Below are 25,797 nucleotides of genomic sequence, written 5' to 3' on the forward strand. Positions count from 1 at the left end.
TCTCTCGCTGCCTGCCGTGGGACATAAACTGGGGAACAGGAATTAATCACTGTACAGGAAGAACTAGACTTAAAACATTAACTGAAACCTGACTGCAAACTGGACAAGAATGAAACTAAACAATCAGGGTGTAATATATTTAAGAAGGATAGAATAGGTAAGAAAAGAATGGCATTATTGGTGACGGGAAGCCTTGCTGTGCGAGGGTGATGTAGACGGGCAGGGCACAGGCAGAGTCAGTAAGGTTGGAGCTCAAAGATAAAAAGGGTTTGTTCCATGAGCCAGGGTGTTTTACAGAGCTCCAGATAGTGGGAAGGAAACGGGAGAGGAAATCTGCCGTCAGATTAGAGAGAGGAGGAGGAATTACTATTGTTCCGGAGATTTTAATTATCCGTTTATCCATTGGAGCAGCGAGGGAGTGAAGGGAATGGGATTCCTGCAATGTGCACGGACTCGCTCCTCGAGCAGGGGGTTAGTCGGTCGGAGGGGCGGAGGTGCTGCTGGATCTGGTGCTGAGCAATGAAATAGATCGGTAACTGAGCTAACTGAGTGAGCACCTTGGCAGCAGCGACCACTATGATGAGGGTCACGGTCCAGTTAGAAAGCGCAAAGTCAGCATTAAAAACGAGACCAGATGGGATGTGGGCAGATTTTATTAAGATAAGAGCATGAGGAAACAGTAAAGTATTTTACAAATGTATCCGTAAAAAAAGAGAATTGTTAAAAGTGAGGTGGGAGCCCTGAGGTGAGAGGATTGACAATTTGTAGATAATGATCAAAAAATGGTGGAGGCTTTTAATAAGTACTTTATATCAGTCTTTACATAATCCTTTAGGTGAATCCTGAAGTGGTTGAGAGAGAGAGATGAGTGATGCTGTGTTGGATAAAAGTACAGATTTAGATAAGTTAGTCAGGCTAAAGGAAGATAAAATGCCAGGACCCAACAGGAAAATCCCAGGATCCTGAGGTGACTGAGGGAGGAAATTGGCGAGACTCTAGAAATGAACTTTGTGCTGTATTGAGCGTGAATGTGAGACTGAGGGCTGGAGAGGATGATGAGGCTGTGCACACGTTGATTGAATTCTCGGTTTTATCACAAGACGTACAGAATGTAAAATCAAAGAGGTGATGATGATCCTATATAAAACATTAAAACCTCAGCGAGAGCACCGTGTGGGGGATTGGGGAGAGACCGGGGGAGGGACTGGGCCTCGGGGAGGGACTGGGCCTCGGGGAGAGACCGGGGGAGGGACTGGGCCTCGGGGAAAGACCGGGGGAGGGACTGGGCCTCGGGGAGAGACCGGGGGAGGGACTGGGCCTCGGGGAGAGACCGGGGGAGGGACTGGGCCTCGGGGAGAGACCGGGGGAGGGACTGGGCCTCGGGGAGAGACCGGGGGAGGGACTGGGCCTCGGGGAGAGACCGGGGGAGGGACTGGGCCTCGGGGAGAGACCGTGTGTGGGACTGGGCCTCGGGGAGAGACCGGGGGAGGGACTGGGCCTCGGGGAGAGACCGTGTGAGGGACTGGGCCTCGGGGAGAGACCGGGGGAGGGACTGGGCCTCGGGGAGAGACCGGGGGAGGGACTGGGCCTCGGGGAGAGACCGTGTGAGGGACTGGGCCTCGGGGAGGGACTGGGCCTCGGGGAGAGACCGGGGGAGGGACTGGGCCTCGGGGAGAGACCGTGTGAGGGACTGGGCCTCGGGGAGAGACCGGGGGAGGGACTGGGCCTCGGGGAGAGACCGGGGGAGGGACTGGGCCTCGGGGAGAGACCGGGGGAGGGACTGGGCCTCGGGGAGAGACCGGGGGAGGGACTGGGCCTCGGGGAGAGACCGGGGGAGGGACTGGGACTGGGGAGAGACCGTGTGAGGGACTGGGCCTCGGGGAGAGACCGGGGGAGGGACTGGGCCTCGGGGAGAGACCGGGGGAGGGACTGGGCCTCGGGGAGAGAGCGGGGGAGGGACTGGGCCTCGGGGAGAGAGCGGGGGAGGGACTGGGCCTCGGGGAGAGAGCGGGGGAGGGACTGGGCCTCGGGGAGAGAGCGGGGGAGGGACTGGGCCTCGGGGAGAGAGCGGGGGAGGGACTGGGCCTCGGGGAGAGAGCGGGGGAGGGACTGGGCCTCGGGGAGAGACCGGGGGAGGGACTGGGCCTCGGGGAGAGACCGGGGGAGGGACTGGGCCTCGGGGAGAGACCGGGGGAGGGACTGGGCCTCGGGGAGAGACCGGGGGAGGGACTGGGCCTCGGGGAGAGACCGGGGGAGGGACTGGGCCTCGGGGAGAGACCGGGGGAGGGACTGGGCCTCGGGGAGAGACCGGGGGAGGGACTGGGCCTCGGGGAGAGACCGGGGGAGGGACTGGGCCTCGGGGAGAGACCGGGGGAGGGACTGGGCCTCGGGGAGAGACCGTGTGTGGGGTTGGACGCCGTGCTATCGGAAGGGTTTTGAGGCTTATGGGAGGATACAAATATTGAAAAAAAAATTGAAAAATCGGGTATTTTTGTTCGAACAACACAGATTACGGGGAGATATGATGGTGTTTAAAATGATGAAAGGATGGGACAGAATAGAGAGAAGCAGACTGTTTTGCAGTAATTGAGTGTCTCGGACAAGGGGCCAGAGATAGAAGATTAAATGTCAGAGATTTAGAACAGAGGGCAGGAGAAACCTCTTCTCTCACACAGTTGTGAATCTGTGGGATTCACTCCCAGGGTTAGTGGTTGAGGCAGAAACTGTCAACACTCAGGATTAGATCGGAGAGGAGGATGAAGGAAAGGGGGATGAAGGGAGATGGGACCAGGGCGGGTAAAGGTGATTAGAACCGTTTGATCACATGGAGGGTAAAGGCCAGCATGGACTAGTTGGGCCGAATGGCCTGTTCCCCTGTTGTAACCCCGATGCATATGTGCTGCTTGTGTGTGTCAGTCCTGTGGAATTCAGAATGTGGGCTAGGAGGGGTCATTTGCTCAGAGAAGCTGTGCAGAGGTAAAAGGCCCAGATGGCTGTGTGCAAACTGGTACAGTACCGACCACAGCCTGCAGGAAGATGCGAGGTCCCCTCCCTGGTCTGGCCTGAGTTAGCTCACCTGTCCATGGTGATGGCAGGGCTGCAATCGACCTGTGTCCCTGAGCGAGGGTGAGGGAAAATCACCCCGGGCTCCTGATGCTGATTGCATTCAGTGACTCTGCTGGAAAGGGCATGTGTGAATATCAGGTGAGAACTGATTGAAATATTGCAATTGGCTGGATCCCAGTTTCTTTATACCTTTGTTACCCAAACAGTCGCATCCCAAACACGTGGCTGTCAGTGTTCCCCCAAAGGAGCGCGGCCACGCACCAATCGGGAGGTCCCGCACAGGCTGCTCACCAGCTGCAGCCGCTGGAAAAGAAACCGCGCAGGCGTGGCCGCACAGCAAATTTAAAGGGACCGCACACTGTCGAAGTTTCGACTGTTCAATAAGACTCTGTGAAACAAAGTGATCGTCAAAGGCAGACTTTATTTAATTACTTGCTAGCAAGGGGAGCTTCGCGTAGGCAAAGGCTATCGTGACTTCTCCGAATACATGGACAAAAACACCTCTTTTTATACACAAAGATCAAAACCTTTTATCACATGGTATAGTATTGAGAGACACAATTAATAACATTAAAAAGAGATGAGTAAGGAATGTTTAAGGTCAACAAGAAGATGACTAAAGGGTCAGCAGAGCCTCGGTGTCTTAAGATAAGGTTAGCCAATAGATAATCAAAAGTCATGATGCAGGAATACCTTTAGATAAAGTTAATTAATTTTATACAATGGAGACGGTTTGTCTCTCACTTTGGTTCTGGACATTCATATGAATGTTTACAGTACATGTCCTTCGGTTATCATTAATTTGTTCTGCTAAGCTTATCTTGTTTATGGAACTGTCTAGCCTGCAAGCTACAAAGGAGTCACATCCTCTTCCTTAAACCGCTTCCTAATATGGGCCTGCCTGTTTCCCCCTTATTTTGTACTGTGTGAAGCCATTTTGGCCTGCTGAACGTTCCAGACTCCATTTTAATATAACAGAGTATGTGTGCTTATTTTATACTAATATGTGTGGATATATATATCTATGCTGATGCACTTCTACAACACCAAAAAAAAAACGAGGGAGAAACATTGGTAGGTGTCCAGCCGGAGGGCAGTTGGGTTTATGTTCTTCAGACCCGAACCACTGATTGGTTGGTACAATGGAAACACTGCGTCCCTCAGACCCTGACCATTGATTCCTTTTCAGTTTTATTTGGGCCGCTATTTGTAATTTTGCAAACCCGACACAGTAGTATCATTTACTGCCTCAGGTAAATAACTTTGAAGTGAACCATTGTGAACTCATATAATAGCAAAATACCTGCGGATGCTGGAAATCTGAAATAAACAACAGAAAATGCTGGAATTACTCAGCAGGCCCGGCAGCATCTGTGGAGAGTGAAACAGAGTTAAACGTTTCAGATGCTGCCTGGCCTGCTGAGTATTTCCAGCATTTTCTGTTGTTATTTCATTGTGAACTCATTTTATGTTCTTAGCTTCAGAATCCTGTATCTAACAGAGTATTTTTCTTTGCAGATTGTGAAGAAGGATGAGTTTTCAACCAAGTGCAATCAGACCGATTTCCACCGAATGGCTGGAGGGAGGCAGGAGGTAAGTGTCACGGTTAGGGACTAATATCCTGTCGAGGTGAGGAACATTCTTTGAAAAGAAAGAAAAAGACTTGCATTTCTGTAGCACCTTTCACCACCTCAGGACGTCCCAAAGAGTCTTACGCCAATGAAGTACTTTTGAAGTGTAGACACTGTTGTAATGTAGGAAACGCAGTGGCCAATGGGATGTTGGTTGAGGGATGAATATTGGCCAGGACACCGGAGAGAATCCCCCTGCTCTTCGAAATAGTGTCATGGGACCTTTTACATCCACCTGAGAGAGCAGACGGGGCCTCGGTTTAATTCAATAAGGTTGAACATAAGAACATAAGAAATAGGAGCAGAAGGAGGCCATTTGGCCCTTCGCGTCTGCTCCGCCATTCAGTAAGATCATGGCTGATCTTCTACCTCATCTCCACTTTCCTGAACTATCCCCATAGCCTTTAATTCCCTTAATATTCAAAAATCTATCGATATCTGTCTTGAATATACTCAACAACTGAGTCTCCACAGCCCTCTGCGGTAGAGAATCCCAAAGATTCACCACCCTCTGAGTGAAGAAATTTCACCTCATCTCAGTCCTAAATGGCCAACCCCTTATTCTGAGACTGTGACCCCTGGTTCTAGACTCCCCAGCCAGGGGAAACATCCTCCCTGCATCTACCCTGTCAAGCCCCTGCAAGGATTTTGTATGTTTCAATGAGATCATCTCTCATTATTCTAAACTCCAGAGAATATAGGCCTAGTCTATTCAATTAGGTAAAGAGACCAAAACTGTACTTGTACTCAAATCCTCTTGTAATAAAGGCCAACATACCATTTGCTTTACTAATTGCTGGCTGTACCTGCATGTTAACTTTGTGATTCGTGTACAAGGACACCCAGGTCCCGCTGAACACCAACATTTCCCAATCTCACCATTTAAAAAATACTCTGCTTTTCTATTTTTCCAACCAAAGTGGATAAGTGACAGGATCAGACAAAGTCAACATGGATTTACAAAAGGTAAATCATGCTTGACTAATCTACTGGAACTTTTTGAGGATGTAACTGGTAGAATAGATAAGGGAGAACCAGTGGATGTGGTGCATTTGGACTTACAGAAGGCTTTCGATAAGGTCCCACATAAGAGATTAGCGTGTAAAGTTAAGACACATGGGATTGGGGGCAAGGTACTGACTTGGATAAAGAACTGGTTGGCAGACAGGAAGCAAAGAGTTGGAATAAACGGGTCTTTTTCCGAGTGGCAGGCAGTGACTAGTGGGGTACCGCAGGGATCGGTGCTAGGACCCCAGCTATTCACAATATATATAAATGATCTAGACGAGGGAACTAGATGTAATATCTCCAAGTTTGCAGACGACACAAAGCTGGGTGAGCGTGTGTGCTGTGAGGAGGATGCTGAGAAACTCCAGTATGATTTGGACAGGTTGGGTGATTGGGCAGAAGCATGGCAGATGCAGTATAAACTGGATAAATGCGAGGTTATCCACTTTGGTGGCAAAAACAGGAAGGCAGATTATTATCTGAACGGCAATAGATTGGGAAAAGGGGACGTGCAACGAGACCTAGGCATCCTTGTGTACCAGTCGCTGAAGGTAAGCATGCAGGTGCAGCAGGCGGTTAAGAAGGCAAATGGTATGTTGGCCTTCATAGCGAGAGGGTTCGAGTACAAGAACAAGGGTGTCTTGCTGCAGTTGTACAGGGCCTTGGTGAGACCACACCTTGAGTATTGTGTGCAGTTTTGGTCGCCTTAATCTGAGGAAGGATGTTCTGGAGGGAGTCCAGCGAAGATTCACCAGACTGATACCTTGGATGGCAGGAATGACGTATGAGGAGAGATTGGGTCGATTGGGCTTATATTTGCTGGAGTTTAGAAGAATGAGAGGGGATCTCATTGAAACTTATAAAATTCTAACAGGACTGGACAGACTAGATGCAGGAAGGATGTTCCCGATGGCCGGGGAGTCCAGAACCAGGGGTCACAGTCTAAGGATAAGGGGTAAGCCATTTAGAACTGAGATGAGAATTTCTTCATCCAGAGAGTGGTGAACCTGTGGAATTCTCTACCACAGAAGACAGTTGAGGCCAATTCATTAAATATATTCAAGAAGGAGTTGGATATATTTCTTAAGGCTAAAGGGATCAAGAGATATGGGGAGAAGGCAGGGACAGGGTACTGGATTTGGATGATCAGCCATGATCTCATTGAATGGCGGAGCAGGCTCGAGGGGCCGAATGGTCTACTCCTGCTCCTATTTTCTGTGTTTCTATGTTTTTATAACTTTACATTTCTCCACATTATATTCCATTTGCCATGTTCTTGCCCACTCACTTAGCCTGTCTATATCCCTTTGAAGCCTCCTTGCATCCTCCTCACAACTTACATTCCCACCCAGCTTTGTATCATCAGCAAACTTGGATATATTACATTTGGTCCCCTCATCCAGATCATTGATTTAGATTGTGACTAGCTGAGGCCCAAGCACTGATCCTTGTGGTACCCCACTAGTTACAGCCTGCCAACCCGAGAATGACCCGTTTATTCCTACTCTCTGTTTTCTGTCCGTTAACCAATCCTTTGAATTGAATCCTGCCCCTTGGTCAAGCATGACCTTCCCTTTTGAAATCCGTGCTGACTATTATATTTTGAGTTTCTAGATGTGTTTCTATTCAATCTTTTAGTAAAGATTCCATTACCTTTCCTACCACCGTTATTTAGCTAACTGGTCCATAGTTCCCTGGACTTGTTAGTCCCTGGTAAATACTGAGACAATATTTCTGTCATTACCTGTGAGTTTAACGATGCTGTCTGTTCAGAACCTCCTCCTCCCATCCCCAGGGTTTCCAGTCCTGACTCGCTTGCTGTGGATTTCCAACATTTCCTGTTTTTATTTCCGGTGTCCAACGTTTCTAGCTTCACCAAGATCAGTTGTTTTGGCTCCTCCGACTTTCCCGGTGATGTTGGTGTCAGTGGGCCAGAGCAGCTCCTGTGTTCATTGGGCACAGGCCTGGCAGCAGACCTGAAGCCACCTGGCCCTGGAGAAGCCCTCGGGTCGGGTACATGGTTCAAACAATGGGCACATTTGCTACACTGGATTTCTTGGGTTAAGCTGTGTTTGCACCAACAGGAATTCCGCACCTGGCTGGCCGAGGAATGGGGTCGGACTCTGGAGGACATTTTCCATGAGCACATGCAGGAGCTGATCCTTATGAAATTTATCTACACCAGTCAGTACGAGTGAGTGTGTGTCACTAAGGATAACTCGCCTTGGCATTATCCAACTCGCAGGACCGTCGATATTGTCAATATTGCTCGGGATCAGCAGGGGGCGGGGCCTGGGACGCTGGGGGGGCGGGGCCTGGGACGCTGGGGGGGCGGGGCCTGGGACGCTGGGGGGCGGGGCCTGGGACGCTGGGGGGGGCTGGGACGCTGGCGGGGCCTGGGACGCTGGGGGGGCGGGGCCTGGGACGCTGGGGGGCGGGGCCTGGGACCTGACGGGGCAGATTTCTGTTTCCCAAATTTGCCTGCTGCAGTTGCCCTGTGTTTAATGAGGAGTTCGAGGAGCTCCCTTATGGTAATCTCAGTGCACTCGGTGTGGTCGGAGAGGCTGATATCAGAGAAAGTGGTGCTTGGAGCCTGCTGACATTAAACAGAATGAGTTTCACAGATTCTTCCCCTGCGTTTGTATCTCTGCGCCCTGTAATACTTCACGGGCCAGTTGGCACGTGGTCGGGACATCCCGACTGGGTGAGGTAGGGTATGTAAGGGTGGTGTCGGGGGTCCAGCAGTGTTTTGTGTTGGGGGGGGGGGGGGTTCCGGCGGTGTTGGGTTTTGGCGATTGGCGGGTGGGGGGGGGGTCTGGTTGTGTGTGTGGCGGGGAGTTCCGGCGGTGTCGGGTTCTGGCGGTGTGTTGGGGGGGTCCGGTGGTGTGTTGTGTGGGGAGGGGGGTGGTTCCGGCGGTGTTGGGTTCCGGCAGGGTGTGGGGGGGGGGGGCCACCGGCCGTGTCGGGTTCCGGCAGGGTGTCGGGGGGGGGGGGTTCCGGCGGTGTTGGGTTTTGGCGATTGGCGGGCGGGGTGGGGGGGGGTCTGGTTGTGTGTGTGGCGGGGAGTTCCGGCGGTGTCGGGTTCTGGCGGTGTGTTGGGGGGGTCCGGTGGTGTGTTGTGTGGGGAGGGGGGTGGTTCCGGCGGTGTTGGGTTCCGGCAGGGTGTGGGGGGGGGGCCACCGGCCGTGTCGGGTTCCGGCAGGGTGTCGGGTGGGGGGTCCGGCGGTGTCGGGTTCCGGCCAGGTGTGGGGGGTGGGGGGCGGTGGTCCGGCAGTGTTGGGTTCCGGCGGTGTGTGAGGGGGATCCGGCGGTGTGTTGTGTCGGGGGGCGGGTTCCGGCGGTGTCTGGTTCTGGCGGGGTGTGTGTGGGGTTCTGGCGGTGTCGGGTTTCGGCGGTGTGGGGGGGGGGGTGGTCCGGCGATGATCAGGATTTGAGAAGGTGGCTTTGGTTTTTCTCGCAGGAGGAGGTGATCTGATGCCCCTTATGTTTGTGTTTCAGTAACTGCCTGACATACCGTAGGATCTATTTACCGCCATCCAGCCCAGAGGATCTGATACCACCCGGCCTTTTTAAAGGAACGTATGGAAGCCACGGGCTGGAGATTATTATGCTGAGCTTCACTGGAACCCATATCAAAGTAACAAAAATCACCGTAAGTGACCGTAAGCTCCAGTCATTCCTGAGACACGGCTCACATCTGTGGAAATAGTCCAGTGGTGTGTCCTCTGAGTGCAGAGGTGCGCCCACTGTGCCAGAGTGCAGAGGTGCGCCCACTGTGCCAGAGTGCAGCCCACTGTGCCAGTCCAGTGAAAACTCTCTGACTAATGATGGATACCGTAGCCCAGAAGGAGGCCCGTCGAGCCCCGAGGTGAGCTTTTGCTGGGGGAGCACGTTCCTCAGTGTGGGGGACTTTTGGGACCTTGGAGTGCATGTCCACAGATCCCTGAAGGTAGCAGGACAGGTAGATAAGGTGGTTAAGGAGGCATGCGGAATGCTTGCCTTTATTAGCCAAGGTGTAAGTAGATCCTACAGTATGTCATAAGAGCAGGGGGGTTATGCTTAAACTGTACAAAACACTAGTTAGGCCGCAGCTAGAGTACTGCGTGCAGTTCTGGTCACCACATTACAGGAAGGGTGTGATTGCACTAGAGAGGGTGCAGATTTACGAGGATGTTGCCTGGGCTGGGGAATTTCAGCTATGAGGAAAGATTGGATAGGCTGGGGTTGTTTTCTTTGGAACAGAGGAGGCTGAGGTGTGACCTAATTGAGGTGTATAAAATTATGAGGGGCCGAGATAGTGCGGATAGGAAGGACCTATTTCCCTTAGCAGAGAGGTCAATAACCAGGGGGCACAGATTTAAAGTAATTGGTCGAAGGATTAGAGGGGAGTTGAGGATAACTTTTTTTCACCCGGAGGGCGGTGGGGGTCTGGAACTCTACCTGAAAGGGTGGTAGAGGCAGAAACCCTCATCACATTTAAACAGTACTTGGATATGCACTTGGAAGTGCCGTAACCTGCAGGGCAACGGACCAAGAGCTGGAAAGTGGGACGAGGCTGGAGAGCTCTTATTCGGCTGACACAGGCATGATGGGCCGAATGGCCGCCTCCTGTGCTGTAAATTTCTATGATTCTATGGCTCTGTGCTCCTGGGGACTTGTGGAATTGGTTAGATTTGATTTCCTAGGTTTATATGTTGTCCTGACAACCCCTCCCTGTTACAATAGCAAAATACTGCGGATGCTGGAAATCCGAAATAACAACAGAAAACGCTGGAAAAACTCAGCAGACCCGGCAACATCCGTGGAGAGAGAAACAGAGTCAGCGTTTCAGGTCTGGGACCCTTCGACCTGAAACCTGAGTTCTGACGAAGGGTCTTCGACCTGAAACGGTAACTCTGTTTTTCTCTCCACAGATGTTGCCTGGCCTGCTGAGTTTTTCCAGCGTTTTATGTTGTTATCTCCCTGTTACTGTTGGGGAATTATACAAATATCTGTAAATTGCGGTGTTGCGTGCCAGCTTGGCTCAGTTGATGGCACTCTCCCTCTGGGCCCGACGGTTTTGGGTTCAAGCCCCACCATAGACTTGAGCATATGATCTAGGCTGACACCAAGTACTGTGCTGCTGGAGTGCTGCATTGTCGGAGGTCCCGTCTTTTAGATGAGATGTTAACCCCTGTCGAAGTGGACATCAAAGATGCTATGGCACTATTCGAAGAAGAGCAGGGAGTCCTCCTTGTGTCCTGGCCAACATTCATTCCCTTAACTAACACTATGAAAAACAGCTGATCCGGTCATTCATTTGATGTTTGTGGCATCTTGCTGTGCACAGATTGGTTGCTATGTTGCCGACATAACACGTCGTTGGGTATCGCGGGTTTACGGTGCTGAAATTGAACGAATCGAGAATCTAGTATTAGATCTAAATAAAGCAGTGACCTGTGTATTGGACACCACAGGGGGAAAAGATTTTAACTGACCTTTAGTCCTTTTTTAACGTTGAGTACAGGGAGACCCGAATGTGCCTGCGGGTCAGCTGACTTTGTACATTGACGTGACTCGCCCTGTCCAGCTGCCTGACATCGAGTACCTGCGAAACTTTGACAAACTCTCTCGAATCGTGCTGGAGATTCACCAACAGGTGCAACGTGACCAACAGAACCAGGAGCATTGGCAGGAGAACACTCATCGCAATGCAGACAGCTCGCAACCTGCATGCAATGGTGTGCAAGAACCAAAGGACCAGGGAGCGAAAGCTGCTGGGGTGAGCACCAAGACTGCGGCTGAGGGAGCGACTGCAGTGGGGCCGGCACCACCAGTGGCTGGGCAACCCTTTGTGTTACCCGTGGGAGTGATGGCTCGAAATGAGGTGTATCCAAGGACGTGTCGGGCCTGGTAAGGAACTGCGGAGTGTGCGCGACTAAATACCACCAAGTTATTGGCCCTCCCAAGGGTCAAAGGTAACAAATCGTCTTGTGGAGGCGGAGGGCATAACTGAGGTACTGAATGAATACTTTGCATCTGTCTTCATGGAAGAAGAGGATGAAGTTAATGTCGGAGTAGAGGAGGGGGAAGTAGAGATATTGGATAGGATAAAACTAGTTTGGCGTCACTTGGAGTTAACAAGTTACCCAGTCCAGATGGGATGCATCCCAAGTTGCTGAGCGAAGCTAGGATGAAGATAGCAGAAGCTCTGACCACAATCTTTCAATCCTCTGTGGATATTGGAGTAGTGCCAGAGGACTGGAGGATTGCAAATGTTGCATCCCTGTTCAAAAAAGGGGAGAGGGATAAACCTGGTAACTACAGGCCAATCTGTCTAATGTCAGTGATGGGAAAACTACTAGAGACCATTGTCAAGGACAAAATTAATCCTCGCTTGGAGAAGCATGGGTTAATAAGGAACAGCCAACATGGATTTGTTGAAGGCAAATCGTATCTGACTAACCTGATTGAGTTCTTTGATGAAGTAGCAGAGAGGGTTGATGAAGGTAACGCAGTAGCTGTTGTGTATATGGACTTTCAAAAGGAATTTCATCAAGTACCTCATAACAGACTTGCTCAGAAAATAGAAGCACATGGATTAAAGGGACGGTGGTAACTTGGGTACATAATTGGCTAATGGATAGGAGGCAGAGAGTATTGGTGAACAGATGTTTTTCTGACTGGAGAGAAATATGCAGTGGGGTCTCCCAGGGGTCGGTATTAGGGCCATTGCTTTTCTTGTTATATATAAATGACCTGGACTTGGGTATAGGGAGTGCAATTCGAAGTTTTTGGCTGATACAAAACTTGGCAACGTAGTAAATAATGAGCAGGATAATAGCAGAATTCAGGGGGACACAGACAGACTGGTGAAATGGGCAGACACGTGGCAGATGCAATTTAATGCAGAGAAGTGTGAAGTGATGCACTTTGGGAGGAACGCCATGGAGAGGCAGTATCATCTCAATGGTACTATTTTGAGGGGGTGCAAGAGCAGAGGGACCTGGGGGTGCATAGTCACAAAGCCTTGGAGGTGGCAGGACAAGTTGAGAAGGTGGTTAAGAAAGTGTACGGGCTTTGTAAATAGGGGCATTAAATACAAAAACAAGTCATGGTAATCCTTTACAAATCTCTGGTTAGGCCTCAGTTGGAGTATTGTGTTCAATTCTGGGCACCACAGTTTAGGAAGGATGACATGGCCCTGGGGAGGGTACAGAGGGGGTTTACCAGGATGATACCAGGGATGAGGGACTTCAGTTATGTGGAGAGATTGGAGAAGCTGGGATTGTTCTCCTTGGAGCAGAGAAGGTTAGGGGGAGACCGGTAACCAGAGGTCACAGATTTAAAATAATTAGCAAAAGAACTAGAGGGGAAAATGAGGAGAAATTTCTTCACCCAGGGATCTGGAACGCACTACCTGAAAGGGTGGTGGAATCATAGGAAATTTCAAAAGGCAATTGGACATGTATTTGAAGAGGACGAATTTGCAGGGTTATGGGGGGAAAAACTGGACTAAATTAGGCAGTTCTTTCAAAGAGCCAACGCAAGCACAACGGGCCGAATGGCCTCCTGTGCTGTAAGAAACTATGATTCTAAGTAGGCTGGTCAATAGAGCACCGACGCACTGCACAGAAGGTTCGAATGTACATTCATGGCTGCGACTCCCATGTGTGAATTGTTGATCTTGGCTGGGCTCGGTCAGAGGACTGTGGGTTCAGGTTCCACTACAGGATTCAACCACATAATCCACACTCCGGTGTAGTCCTGAGGGAGTGCTGCGTTATCTGGGACCTTTCAGATGAGATGTTAACCCAAGGTGCTGTCTGTTCCGATGGGTATTAAATATCCCACGGCACTATTCTAAGCAGAGCAGGGAGTCCTGGTATCCTGGACAACATTCATGCCCCATCCAATATCAACAAAAAAAACAAATGAATTGTACTGACCTCCTGGCTTTGACTGAGACTTGGCTTGCAGGTGGTGACACCTCGCCCTTTACTGAAAACTCCTCACCTGGCTATACATTCCACCACTTGCCCTGCCCTAACTGCCGTGGTGGTGGTGTGCCTCTTATCACACAATCACATCTTGGTCTCTACCTTTTCCTGCGAACACCTCAGCCTGTTCCACCCCAAAACTCCCTGGACTCGGCAAAGGTCCCGGCAGATTGGAAAACTGCTAATGTAACACCATTATTTAAAAAGGGTAGTAGGCAGAAGGCTGGAAACTATAGACCTGTTAGCCTAACATCTGTGGTTGGTAAAATGTTAGAGTCCATTATTAAGGAGACAGTAACGGGACATTTGGATAAATACAATTTAATAGGGCAAACTCAGCATGGTTTCATGAAGGGGAAGTCATGTTTAACAAATTTGCTTGAGTTTTTTGAGGAAGTAACATACAGGGTGGATAAAGGGGAACCAGTGGACGTAGTGTATTTAGACTTCCAAAAGGCATTTGACAAGGTGCCACATAAGATTATTGCTCAAGATAAAAAATCATGGGATTGGGGGTAATATTCTGGCATGGGTGGAGGATTGGCTCTCTAACAGAAAGCAGAGAGTTGGGATAAATGGTTCGTTCTCAGATTGGCAACCAGTAACTAGTGGTGTTCCGCAGGGGTCAGTGCTGGGTCCCCAACTCTTTACAATCTATATTAACGATTTGGAGGAGGGGACCGAGTGTAACATATCAAAGTTTGCAGATGATACAAAGATGGGACGGAAAGTAGTGAGTGAGGAGGACATAAAAAACCTGCAAAGGGACATAGACAGGCTAAGTAAGTGGGCAGAGATTTGGCAGATGGAATACAATACTGGAAAGTGTGAAGTTATGCACTTTGGCAGGAAAAATCATAGAGCAAGTTATTATCTTAATGGCAAGAAACTGGAAAGTACTGTAGTACAAAGGGATCTGGGGGTCCTGGTGCACGAAACTCAAAAAGTTAGTATGCAGGTGCAGCAAGTGATCAAGAAGGCCAATGGAATGTTGGCTTTTATTGCTAGGGGGTTGGAATATAAAAACAGGGAGGTATTGCTGCAGCTGTACAAGGTATTGGTGAGGCCGCACCTGGAATACTGCATACAGTTTTGGTGTCCATACTTAAGAAAAGACATACTTGCTCTCGAGTCAGTGCAAAGAAGGTTCACTCGGTTAATCCCGGGGATGAGGGGGTGGTCATATGAGGAGAGGTTGAGTAGATTGGGACTCTACTCATTGGAGTTCAGAAGAATGAGAGGCGATCTTATTGAAACATATAAGATTGTGAAGGGGCTTGATCGGGTGGATGCGGTGAGGATGTTCCCAATGATGGGTGAAACTAGAACTAGGGGGCATAATCTTAAAATAAGGGGCTGCTCATTCAAAACTGAGATGAGGAGAAACTTCTTCACTCAGAGGGTGGTAGGTTTGTGGAATTTGCTGCCCCAGAAAGCTGTGGAAGCTACATCATTAAATAAATTTAAAACAGAAATAGATAGTTTCCTAGAAGTAAAGGGAATAAAGGGTTACGGGGAGCGGGCAGGAAATTGGACATGAGTCTGGGTTCGGAATGGTCATGGCCCTGTGGGTAGTGGAGCGGGCCCAGGGGCCGTGTAGCCTTGTTCTGCTCCTACTGTGTTCTAATTCTGTTAGATTTCAGGAGATGGTTTTATTCCTGTTCCTGGCTGGGGTGGAGATCGCCTTTACAGAAGGTAAGTACTGTAGAAAATATAGGGACAGAGTGATCTCCTGGAAGAATTTCGATCGCCTAGATGGGTCGGAGAGGAATTTCCCAGATTTTTTTCTCCCAAATTGGCCATTGGGTCTTTATCTGGTTTTTCGCCTCTCCCGGGAGATCACATGGGTTCGGGTGGATGCAGAGTGATAGAAGATTTGAGGTTAGGATCAGATCAGCCATGATCTTATTGAATGGTGGAGCAGGCTCGAGGGGCCGATTGGCCTACTCCTGCTCCTATTTCTTATGTTCTTATGTTCTCTGCACTCCTCCAAACCCCACCCTAAGTTTCTCCTTGCGTTCTTCTTTCCTCCCTCAACATCTGCACTAAGTAACTCTTCATCCTCAGCAATTTTAGTCTCCATCTCAGCTCCTCTTGTCTCTTTTCTGAATTTTTTAAAATTTGTTTAAGGGATGTGGGTGTCGCTGGCAAGGCCAGCAATAATTGCCCATCCCTAATTGCCCTTGAGAAGGTGGTGGTGAACCGCCTTCTTGAGCCGCTGCAGTCCGCGCGGTGAAGGTACTCCCACAGTGCTGTTAGGGAGGGAGTGCCAGGATTTTGACCCAGCGACGATGAAGGATCGGCGATATGCTTCTAAGTCAGGATGGTGTGTGACTTGGAGGTGGTGATGTTCCCATGCGCCTGCTGCCCTTGTCCTTCCAGGTGGAAGAAGTCGCGGGTTTGGGAGGTGCTGTCGAAGAAGCCTTGGCGAGTTGCTGCAGTGCATCTTGTAGATGGTACACACTGCAGCCACGGTACGCCGGTGGTGGAGGGAGTGAATGTTTAAGGTGGTGGATGGGGAGCCAATCAAGCGGGCTGCTTTGTCCTGGATGGTGTCGAGCTTCTTGAGTGTTGTTGGAGCTGCACTCATCCAGGCAAGTGGAGAGTATTCCATCACACTCCTGACTTGTGCCTTGTAGATGGTGGAAAGGCTTTGGGGAGTCAGGAGGTGAGACACTCGCTGCAGAATACCCAGCCTCTGACCTGCTCTTGTTGCCACAGTATTTATGTGGCTGATCCAATTAAGTTTCTGGCCAATGGTGACCCCCAGGATGTTGATGGTGGAGGATTCGGCGATGGTAATGCCATTGAATGTCAAGGAGGGGTGGTGGTTAGACTCTCACTTGTTGGAGATAGGCATTGCCTGGCACTTGTGTGGCGCGAATGTTACCTGCCACTTATCAGCCCAAGCCTGAACGTCGTCCAGGTCTTGTTGCATGCGGGCATGGACTGCTTCATTATCTGAGGAGTTGTGAATGGCACTGAACACTGTGCAATCATCAGCGAACATCCCCATTTATGACCTTATGTTGGAGGGAAGGTCAGAAATTCACTGCCCTTCTGTCCTCCCTAAACCTTTCCCTCTTTATAAACTCTCTCAACCTTAACGGTGATCACCGACAAGACCATCTCCAGCCAGCCACTTTCTTTGTATCTCTCAGCACCCACATCCCCTTTTCCTCTTTTAACTCCACTTCCTTCTGCACCCACCCTGGAATAAACTCCATCCCAAGTTGCTCCAAGCTGCTGTTCCAAACTCCCTGCAGCTCTCCATTCGCCACACTACCTATACGTTGCCGATTTGCTAAACCACTCCCTCAACTCCACCTTCAGTACCCTTGTCCCCAGCAAAACCTTCATTGTTTCTCATCCCGGTCGTACCCCCGATACGGCTCCCATCTTTTCTGATGCAAAGTTGAACACACCTGGTGCACAACTGGCCTAGCCATCCATCCCCAGATCTGGCTGGACCACATCAAGCTCTGCTGCACCTCACTGTCCTCTACCTGAATCACCCATTGCCCTAAGATCACCCTACTGGTAAAGATAACATCAGACTCCTTTTCTCTACCAATCATCTTCCTAAAACCCCTCTCCCCTTCCCCCTCCACTTTCACTTGTAACAGCAAGTGCGAGGAACTGGTGGACTTTATTGTCACCATGGTAGAGACCATTCATTCAGCTGCCAGTGCTGCTTCCCCCTTGCTCACCACCAGCACCAGAGCATTCACTCCTCAGCACCTTTTTAAAATTCTTCTCCTGCCCAGATCACCCCACCTTGTAACCAATGTTCCCTTTAAGCTGCACGACTGCGCAGCCCTCTGAAGATCCCGCACGGCCAGTGAGCTGACTTTTAAATAGAAAAACCGTGCGTGCGTGCAATTTTGAATGGCCCGCGCTGTCCGTTAAAGGGGCCATGCAGGCCAAAAAAACATTATAGGGAGCCTTGCTCGTTCTTTCTCTCCATGGCTCGGGGCCTGGTCCTTTATTCCTTTTCTCTGTAAAGCACCGTGGGTCTTTTTCTATAGTAAAAGCTCTGTAATAAGTGCAAGTTATTCTGAGTTTTGAGAAATCTATGAGCGATTGAATTAGGTGCTATAAAAATTCAAGTCTGACCTTTGCTAACCAGTCACAAAGGTCGAAGGGTAAGTTTTCCTCAGTGATGCTCATGCTCCTCTCTCCAGCTGGTTACCGGCAGGTATTTATTTTTTTTAAATGACAACTTTCAGAATGCACGTGAGGTCTGAAGGGTTCTGGAATGGATTGTATTAAATGTGTTTATCAGTCGTTACATGGCCCCGTTTTACCAGTTTGTAATTGTAATGAATGCATTTAACTTTAGGTCATGGATTTTTCGTGTACAGTAATTTTTCTGTTTTTTTTGCGATTCTGAATGCTTGCTGTGTTTCTGCCTTGTTGCTAGTTTTTACGGCACTGGCCTGATAGCAGGACACGGATTCACCAGCCCCGAGAGGACACCCGGCCTTTTCATCCTATTTGACGAGCAATGTTTCGGCTTCATCTGGCTGGACCTGAAGTCCTTCAGCCTGTACAGCAGGATTGAAGACTCGCTGAAAAGCGCACAGGCCCCTTTCAGAGAAGCTTTCGAATTGATGCTCAAGAGCATGCAATCATGGACGTCCTGACTAATGTCAGCTCTCAAGGAATGAAGCATTGCACCTCTGAGCAATCACAGCGACGTGAAGCACTCCCTCCCCGCGTCACTAAAGCATGCACTTTGGGAAGAAAGACTGGTGTTTGAGGTTGCCAGAACCACATACCGCTGCCTCCTCACCTGAGCCCCTCCCCCTCTCACCTGAGCTACTACCCCAAGGTAATATCGCTGAAATGGTTTTGTGATAAAGTTTCTTTTAGAGCAACCTGTGTGGGCTGAGCAGAGAACACAACATAGATGGGAGTGCAGAGGATCTCCCAGCACTCGCCTGTACATTAACACAACACAATGTCAAGGGTGGGTGGGGATGAACAGTGATCGGATAAAGCTTTGACCTTGCTGCACCCTGAGTAACCTTCGATGGCTCAGTGAGCGCTTCTGAGGGACTTTGTCTTTTCATTTTGTTACAAATTGTTGAACATATTTACTTTTATTCTGTTTGAAGAGGAATAGATCGAGGAGGAAGTGATTACTTTTGTATCTGATGTCAGAGCAACGAGATTATGCCCGGACTGGGTGTTTCATAGAAACATAGAAGATAGGAGTAGGCCATTCGGCCCCTCGAGCCTGCTCCGCCATTTAATGAGATCATGGCTGATCATCCAAATTCAGTACCCGGTCCCTGCTTTCTCCCCATATCCCTTTAGCCTTAAGAAATATATGTAACTCCTTCTTGAATATATTTAATGAACTGGCCTCAACTGCCTTCTGTGGTAGAGAATTCCACAGGTTCACCACTCTCTGGGTGAAGAAATTCCTCCTCCTCTCTGTCCTAAATGGCTTACCCCTTATCTTTAGACTGTGACCCCTGGTTCTGGACTCCCCCGCCATCAGGAACATCCTTCCTGCATCTAGCCTGTCTAGTCCTGTTAGAATTTTATAAGTTTCAATGAGATCCCCTCATTCTTCTAAACTCCAGCGAATATAAGCCCAATCGACCCAATCTCTCCTCATACGTCATTCCTGCCATCCCAGGTATCAGTCTGGTGAATCTTCGCTGCACTCCCTCCATGGCAAGAACATCCTTCCTCAGATAAGGCAACCAAAACTGCACACAATACTCAAGGTGTGGTCTCGCCAAGGCCCTGTACAACTGCAGCAAGACATCCTTGCTCCTGTACTCGAATCCTCTCATTATGAAGGCCATTATTTGCCTTCTTAACCGCCTGCTGCACCTGCATGCTTACCTTCAGCGACTGGTGCACAAGGACACCCAGGTCTCGTTGCACTTCCCCTTCTCCCAATCTATTGACGTTCATATAATAATCTGCCGCCTTGTTTTTGCCACCAAAGTGGATAACCTCGCATTTATCCACATTATACTGCACCTGCCCAATCACCCAACCTGTCCAAATCATACTGGAGTTTCTTGGCATCCTCCTCACAGCACACATGCCCACCCAGCTTTGTGTCGTCTGCAAACTTGGAGATATTACATCTAGTTCCCTCGTCTAGATCATTAATATATATTGTGAATAGCTGGGGTCTTGGCACCGATCCCTGCGGTACCCCACTAGTCACTGCCTGCCACTCGGAAAAAGACCCGTTTATTCCAACTCTTTGCTTCCTGTCTGCCAACCAGTTCTCTATCCAAGTCAGTACCTTACCCCCAATCCCATGTGCTTTAACTTTACACGCTAATCTCTTATGTGGGACCTTATCGAAAGCCTTCTGAAAGTCCAAATACACCACATCCACTGGTTCTCCCTTATCTATTCTACCAGTTACATCCTCAAAAAATTCCAGTAGATTAGTCAAGCACGATTTACCTTTTGTAAATCCATGTTGACTTTATCCGATCCTGTCACTGCTTTCCAAGTGCTCTGCTATTACATCCTTTATAATGGACTCTAGCATTTTCCCCACTACCGATAATTCCCTGTTTTCTCTCTACCACCTTTTTTGAATAGTGGGATTACATTAGCTACCCTCCAATCCATGGGAACTGTTCCCGAATCTATCGAGTTCTGGAAGATGACCAGCAATGCATCTACTATTTCTCGGGCCACTTCCTTAAGCACCCTAAGATGTAGATTATCAGGCCCTGGGGATTTATCGGCCTTCAATCCCGTCAATTTCCCTAACACCATTTCCCTACAAATACTGATTTCATTCAGTTCCTCCCTCTCATTAGACCCTATGTTCCCCGACATCTCTGGGAGGTTATTTGTGTCCTCCTTTGTGAAGACAGAACCAAAGTATGTATTTAATTGGTCTGCCATTTCTTTGTTCCCCATTATAAATTCCCCTGATTCTGACTGCAAGGGACCTACGCTTGACTTCACCAATCTTTTTCTCTTCACGTATCTATAGAAGCTTTTATAGTCAGTTTTTATGTTCCCTGCAAGCTTACTCTCATACTCTATTTCCCCCTCTTAATTAATCCCTTTGTCCTCCTTTGCTGAATCCTAAGCTGCTCTCAATGCTCAGGTTTGCTGCTTTTTCTGGCCAATTTATAAGTCCTCTCCTTGGATCTTATGCTATCCCTAATTTCCCTTGTTAGCCATGTTTGAGTCACCTTTTTTGTTTTATTTTTATGCCAAACAGGGATGAACAAATTCTGTAGTTCATCCATGCGATCTTTAAATGTTTGCCATTGCCTATCCACCGTCAACCCTTTAAGTAACGTTCCCCAATCCATCCTAGCCAACTCGCGCCTCATACCATCGTAGTTTCCTTTATTTAAATTCAGGACCCTCGTCTCTGAGTCAAATACTTCACTCTCCATCTTAATGAAGAATTCAATCATATTATGATCGCTCCGCCCCAAGGGGCCTTGCACAACAAGATTGCTAATTAATCCTTTCTCATTACATAATACCCAGTCTAAGATGGCCTGATCTCTAGTTGGTTCCTTGACATATTGGTCCAGGAAACCACCACATAAACACTCCAGGAATTCCTCCTCCACAGTATTGTTACTAATTTGGTTAGCCCAATCTATATGTAGATTAAAGTCACCCATGATGACTGCTGTGCCCTTATTGCACGCGTCTCTAATTTCCCGTTTAATGCCATCCCCAACCTCAGCATTACTGTTTGGAGGTCTGTATGCAACTCCCACTAACGTTTTCTGCCCCATGGTATTTCTCAGACATCCTCACACTGGAGCCCTCTAAACCTGCCAACTGACACATAGTGATGCAATATCAGGAAATAAAGTATTATTTAAATTTGAGTTTATACAGTTATTATGCCTGAAAGATTTTAATATTTATGTTAAAATTTATAAGAGAAATTTTCAGTTTAATGTTTTTATGTTTGAAAAGAATTATTTAAGTTTTGTGATCTGAGACTTAATTAAAAGAAACTTTTGGAAATGGTGTGTGTTGTTTCCTGACTACACTGAGGACAGGATGTGGACACAGGAACTCCATCCCATGTCTGGAGTCACTGGGGATGGGATGTGCCACATGTAGATAGCTGATGGGGTTGCTAAGGCAAGTGCCCATGTCTGCCAGGTAACTGGAGCACGGGGGTGTATCTGGGACTCCTGGAGTATTTGCACCTCTGACGAGGGTACTGGGATGTGTGCACGTGAGATGGAGCCACAAGGACATGAGCTGGGATTTCTGGGAAGGAAGGATAGTTTGAGTGGGGTCTGTGTCAGTTTATCCTATTGAAACTCCTGGCAGCAGATGAATCCTCAGACTTTCAGCTCTTCCACATATAATAAATGTATTTAATTTGTTCTTGCAATGTGCGTGACGGGCAGGATTTATTGCCCATCGCTAGTTGCCCTAAGCCAACCATGTGTAGGACATTGAGTCACTTGTCTGCCAGACTGTGGGGGTCACTGGTCACTTCCATGTGGGACGTTAGTTGGGCTGTTACAACAATCCAAGAGTTTTCATGATCATTTTATCTTGTATCAGCCCCGAAATGATCACTTATTGAATCCAGTTTCACAACTTGCCATGATGGGGTTTGAACTCGAAGCCTCTGGGTTGCTCATCCAGTACCTCAACCACTAGGCTACTATTTGTACCGGGTCTGTGGTGTGGTGGTTATGATACTGGGCTAGCACCTCAGGGGTCATAAGTTCAAATCCATTACCATGGTATGCTGTGAAATAGAATTCAGTAACAAATCTGGCTATATAATCCAGGAGGATCCTGGGCTATGGGTAGAGCACGGACAATGGGATTAGTTTTGAATTGCTCTCGCCAAGAGCCGACATAGCCACAAGGGAACGGTAGAATAGTTGTTATTTTACTGGACTATAATCCAGGGGCTTAGATTAATGATCAGGAGACATGAGTTCAAATCCCACCACAGGCAGCTGGGGAATTTAAATTAAATTAAATTAATCTGGAATTAAAAACAAGTATCAGTAATGGTGACCATGAAACCACCGGATTGTCCTTACCTGGTCTGGCCTATATGTGACTCCAGACCCACAGCAATGTGGTTGACTCTTAACCGCCCTCTGTGGTTCAAGAAAGCGGCTCACCACCACCTTCTCGAGGGCAATTAGGGATGGGCAATAAATGCTGACCTTGCCGGTGACGCCCACATCCCATGAACGAATGAAAAAAAAACAATGGGCCAAATGGCCTCCGGTGCTTGTAAACTTCTATGGTTCTTTAACAGAAGCCAGCATTCAGGAATAGATGTAGATGGCTGGCCTGTGTTTCTGTTTTATTTCCACATAACACTCTGGCAGGAAACCAAATCCAGATCGTATGGAAAGACAAGCTGGGCATCCTCCGCTCCAGACACCTCTCGCCATCAACCAAGCTGTGCCTGTGGGTGTTTCAGACTGTTTGAAAACTCATTGAACATTGATCTAGAGTGGAATTCATACACTGAGAGGCCACTGTGAAATATTGAAAAGAATAGAGCTCAGTTTGTTTGAAATGAACAATAGGAAGTTTTGACTCCATTACCTGCAGGGTGAGAGTTTGCTTCTGACTGTTTTCCCTGTGGCTCGTCTGCTCTCTCAGGAGATTAAATAAGGAAGAGTCCCTTGGGCAGACTGAAAGTGGTGTAAGAGATTCACAGCAGTATTATTACATTAACCAGTCTTGTTTTGGGTAGTAAAATAAAAACAGAATGCTGGAAATACTCAGCAGGTCCGGCAGCATCTTTGGAGCGAGAAATAGTTAATGTTTCAGGTCGATGACCTTTCATCAGAACTGGGTATGGTAGCCTGTTTTGGGTAGGCTGCCTGTTAATGACTAGTATTGAAAACTAGACCCCAAGCATTTGGTAATTCCAGTCAGAGAAAGCTGAAGATCTGCCCTAACTGTGCAGAAAATATTAAAAAACACCAGAGTATAGTGCAGCGTCTGACACAGTTCAGAACTGCCACTCGCCACATCTCCCATTCACTGAGCTGCCTCCCCCCAGCCTCCCAAAATCTGCTGCTTCCATTAATACCAGAATCTTTAAAGCAGATCATTTAAAAAGGGAAGCACCCCCACATACCACGACAGCTTTTGAATCTTTAGTTCTTATTACAGGGATTAGTTTGCAACAAGTATATAATTTTGGAGCAACACATTTTAAATACACTCCCCTTACTAACAGCAGCTGAGCGGTTTCTGAACTATAAATTTTCTATTAACTTTATTCTCGATTAGTAGCTTTCTGTTAAAGACAAAGAACTTTATTAAAAAAAAAGCATTTTCTACATCCTGACAACCTGTGTGAAGTTGTTTTTCCTAACCTCACCCTATAATTATCACTGAGCATCTGAACCTATTTTAATAGTTACATTCAACAAGTTTAAACACAAAAAGTGTCATTTTACTCTGAATCCTCAAGAACAAGACTCTTCAACCATTTATGCCTCTTGGTCATTTTACTGCGATAAGGGCAAACAAACTGCTGCTAAAAAGCAATTAATTAAAGGTTTCTTATTGAGTGCAGTCTTGTCATTGCACTGAAATAGCAGGACCATGAAATATCACACTCTAAGGACTCAATGTGTGTAACAATGCGTAAGGCTTGCTGACGGTGGAGAACTCCATGCCGTGCTTGTTAAGTCTTTCAGTCAGGGTAGTCTTAGTGAGTACACCCGACCCGGAGACTTGTGTTCCCAGAGTATTGTGACAGCTGGCACCCGAGTACTGCGTTCAGTTCTGGGCATTGCACCTCAGGAAGGATATAATGGCCTTGGAGCGGGTGCAGTGCAGATTCATAGAGTCATGGAAAGTTACAGCAGGAAGGAGGCCGTTCGGCCCATCATGTCTGCGCCGGCCAACAAAGAGCTATCCAGCCTAATCCCACGTCCCAGCTCTTGGTCCGTAGCCCTGCAGCATAGAAACATAGAAGATAGGAGCAGGAGTCGGCCATTCGGCCCTTCGAGTCTGCTCCGCCATTCAATGAGATCATGGTTGATCATCCAAATTCAGTACCCTGTCCCTGCCTTCTCCCCATATTCCTTGATCCCTTTAGCCTTAAGAAATATATCCAACTCTTTCTTGAATATATTTAATGAACTGGCCTCCACCGCCCTCTGTGGCAGAGAATTCCACAGGTTCGCCACTCTCTGGGTGAAGAAATTCCTCCTCATTTCAGTCTTAAATGGCTTACCCATTATCCTTAGACTATGACCCCTGGTTCTGGACTCCCCGGCCATCAGAAACATCCTTCCTGCATCTAGTCTGTCCAGGCCTGACAGAATTTTATAGGTTTCGATGAGATCCCCTCTCAATCTTCTAAACTCCAGTGAGCATAAGCCCAATCGACACAATCTCTCCTCATACGTCATTCCTGCCATCCCAGGTATCAGTCTGGTGAATCTTCGCTGCACTCCCTCCATGGCAAGAACGTCCTTCCTCAGGTAAGGCGACCAAAACTGCACACAATACTCAAGGTCTCACCAAGGCCCTGCACAACTGTAGCAAGACATCCTTGTTCCTGTACTCGAACCCTCCTGCTACGAAGGCCAACATACCATTTGCCTTCTTAACCGCCTGCTGCACCTGCATGCTTACCTTCAGCGACTGGTGCACAAGAACACCCAGGTCTCTTTGCACTTCCCCTTCTCCCAATCTATTGCCATTCAAATAATAATCTGCCTTCCTGTTTTTGCCACCAAAGTGGATAACCTCACATTTATCCACATTATAGTGCATTTGCCATGTTTCTGCCCAATCACCCAACCTGTCCAAATCGTACTGGAGTTTCACGACATCCTCCTCACAGCTTACCCGCCCACCCAGCTTTGTGTCGTCTGCAAATTTGGAGATATTACATCCAATTCCCTCGTCCAGATCATTAATATATATTGTGAACAGCTGGGGTCCTAGGACCGATCCTTGTGGTACCCCACTAGTCACTGCCTGCCACTCGGAAAACGACCCGTTTATTCCAACTCTTTGCTTTCTGTCCGCCAACCAGTTCTCTATCCAAGTCAATACCTTACCCCCAATCCCATGTGCCTTAACTTTGCACGCTAATCTCTTATGTGGGACCTTATCAAAAGCCT

At 48.4% G+C, this 25,797-nt stretch overlaps 1 protein-coding gene across 1 annotated transcript in view; it reads left to right on the forward strand.

The window, feature by feature from the left end:
* Positions 1–21,679, forward strand: part of fbxo31 (F-box protein 31) — a 29,658-nt gene extending 7,979 nt beyond the window's left edge. Inside the window, exons 4-8 of the mRNA XM_085991961.1 lie at positions 4,585–4,659; positions 7,790–7,899; positions 9,204–9,357; positions 11,212–11,597; positions 18,108–21,679. Of these exons, the coding sequence (XP_085848087.1) occupies positions 4,585–4,659; positions 7,790–7,899; positions 9,204–9,357; positions 11,212–11,597; positions 18,108–18,330 (948 nt within the window). The 3' untranslated portion in view covers positions 18,331–21,679. The remainder of the gene's footprint in view (positions 1–4,584; positions 4,660–7,789; positions 7,900–9,203; positions 9,358–11,211; positions 11,598–18,107) is intronic.
* The last annotated feature ends 4,118 nt before the right edge of the window (positions 21,680–25,797 follow it).

The sequence above is a fragment of the Somniosus microcephalus genome, chromosome 6 (assembly GCF_052327205.1).
Source record: "Somniosus microcephalus isolate GS21.2 chromosome 6, FLI_Smic_1.0, whole genome shotgun sequence".
Classification (NCBI taxonomy): Eukaryota; Metazoa; Chordata; class Chondrichthyes; order Squaliformes; family Somniosidae; genus Somniosus; species Somniosus microcephalus.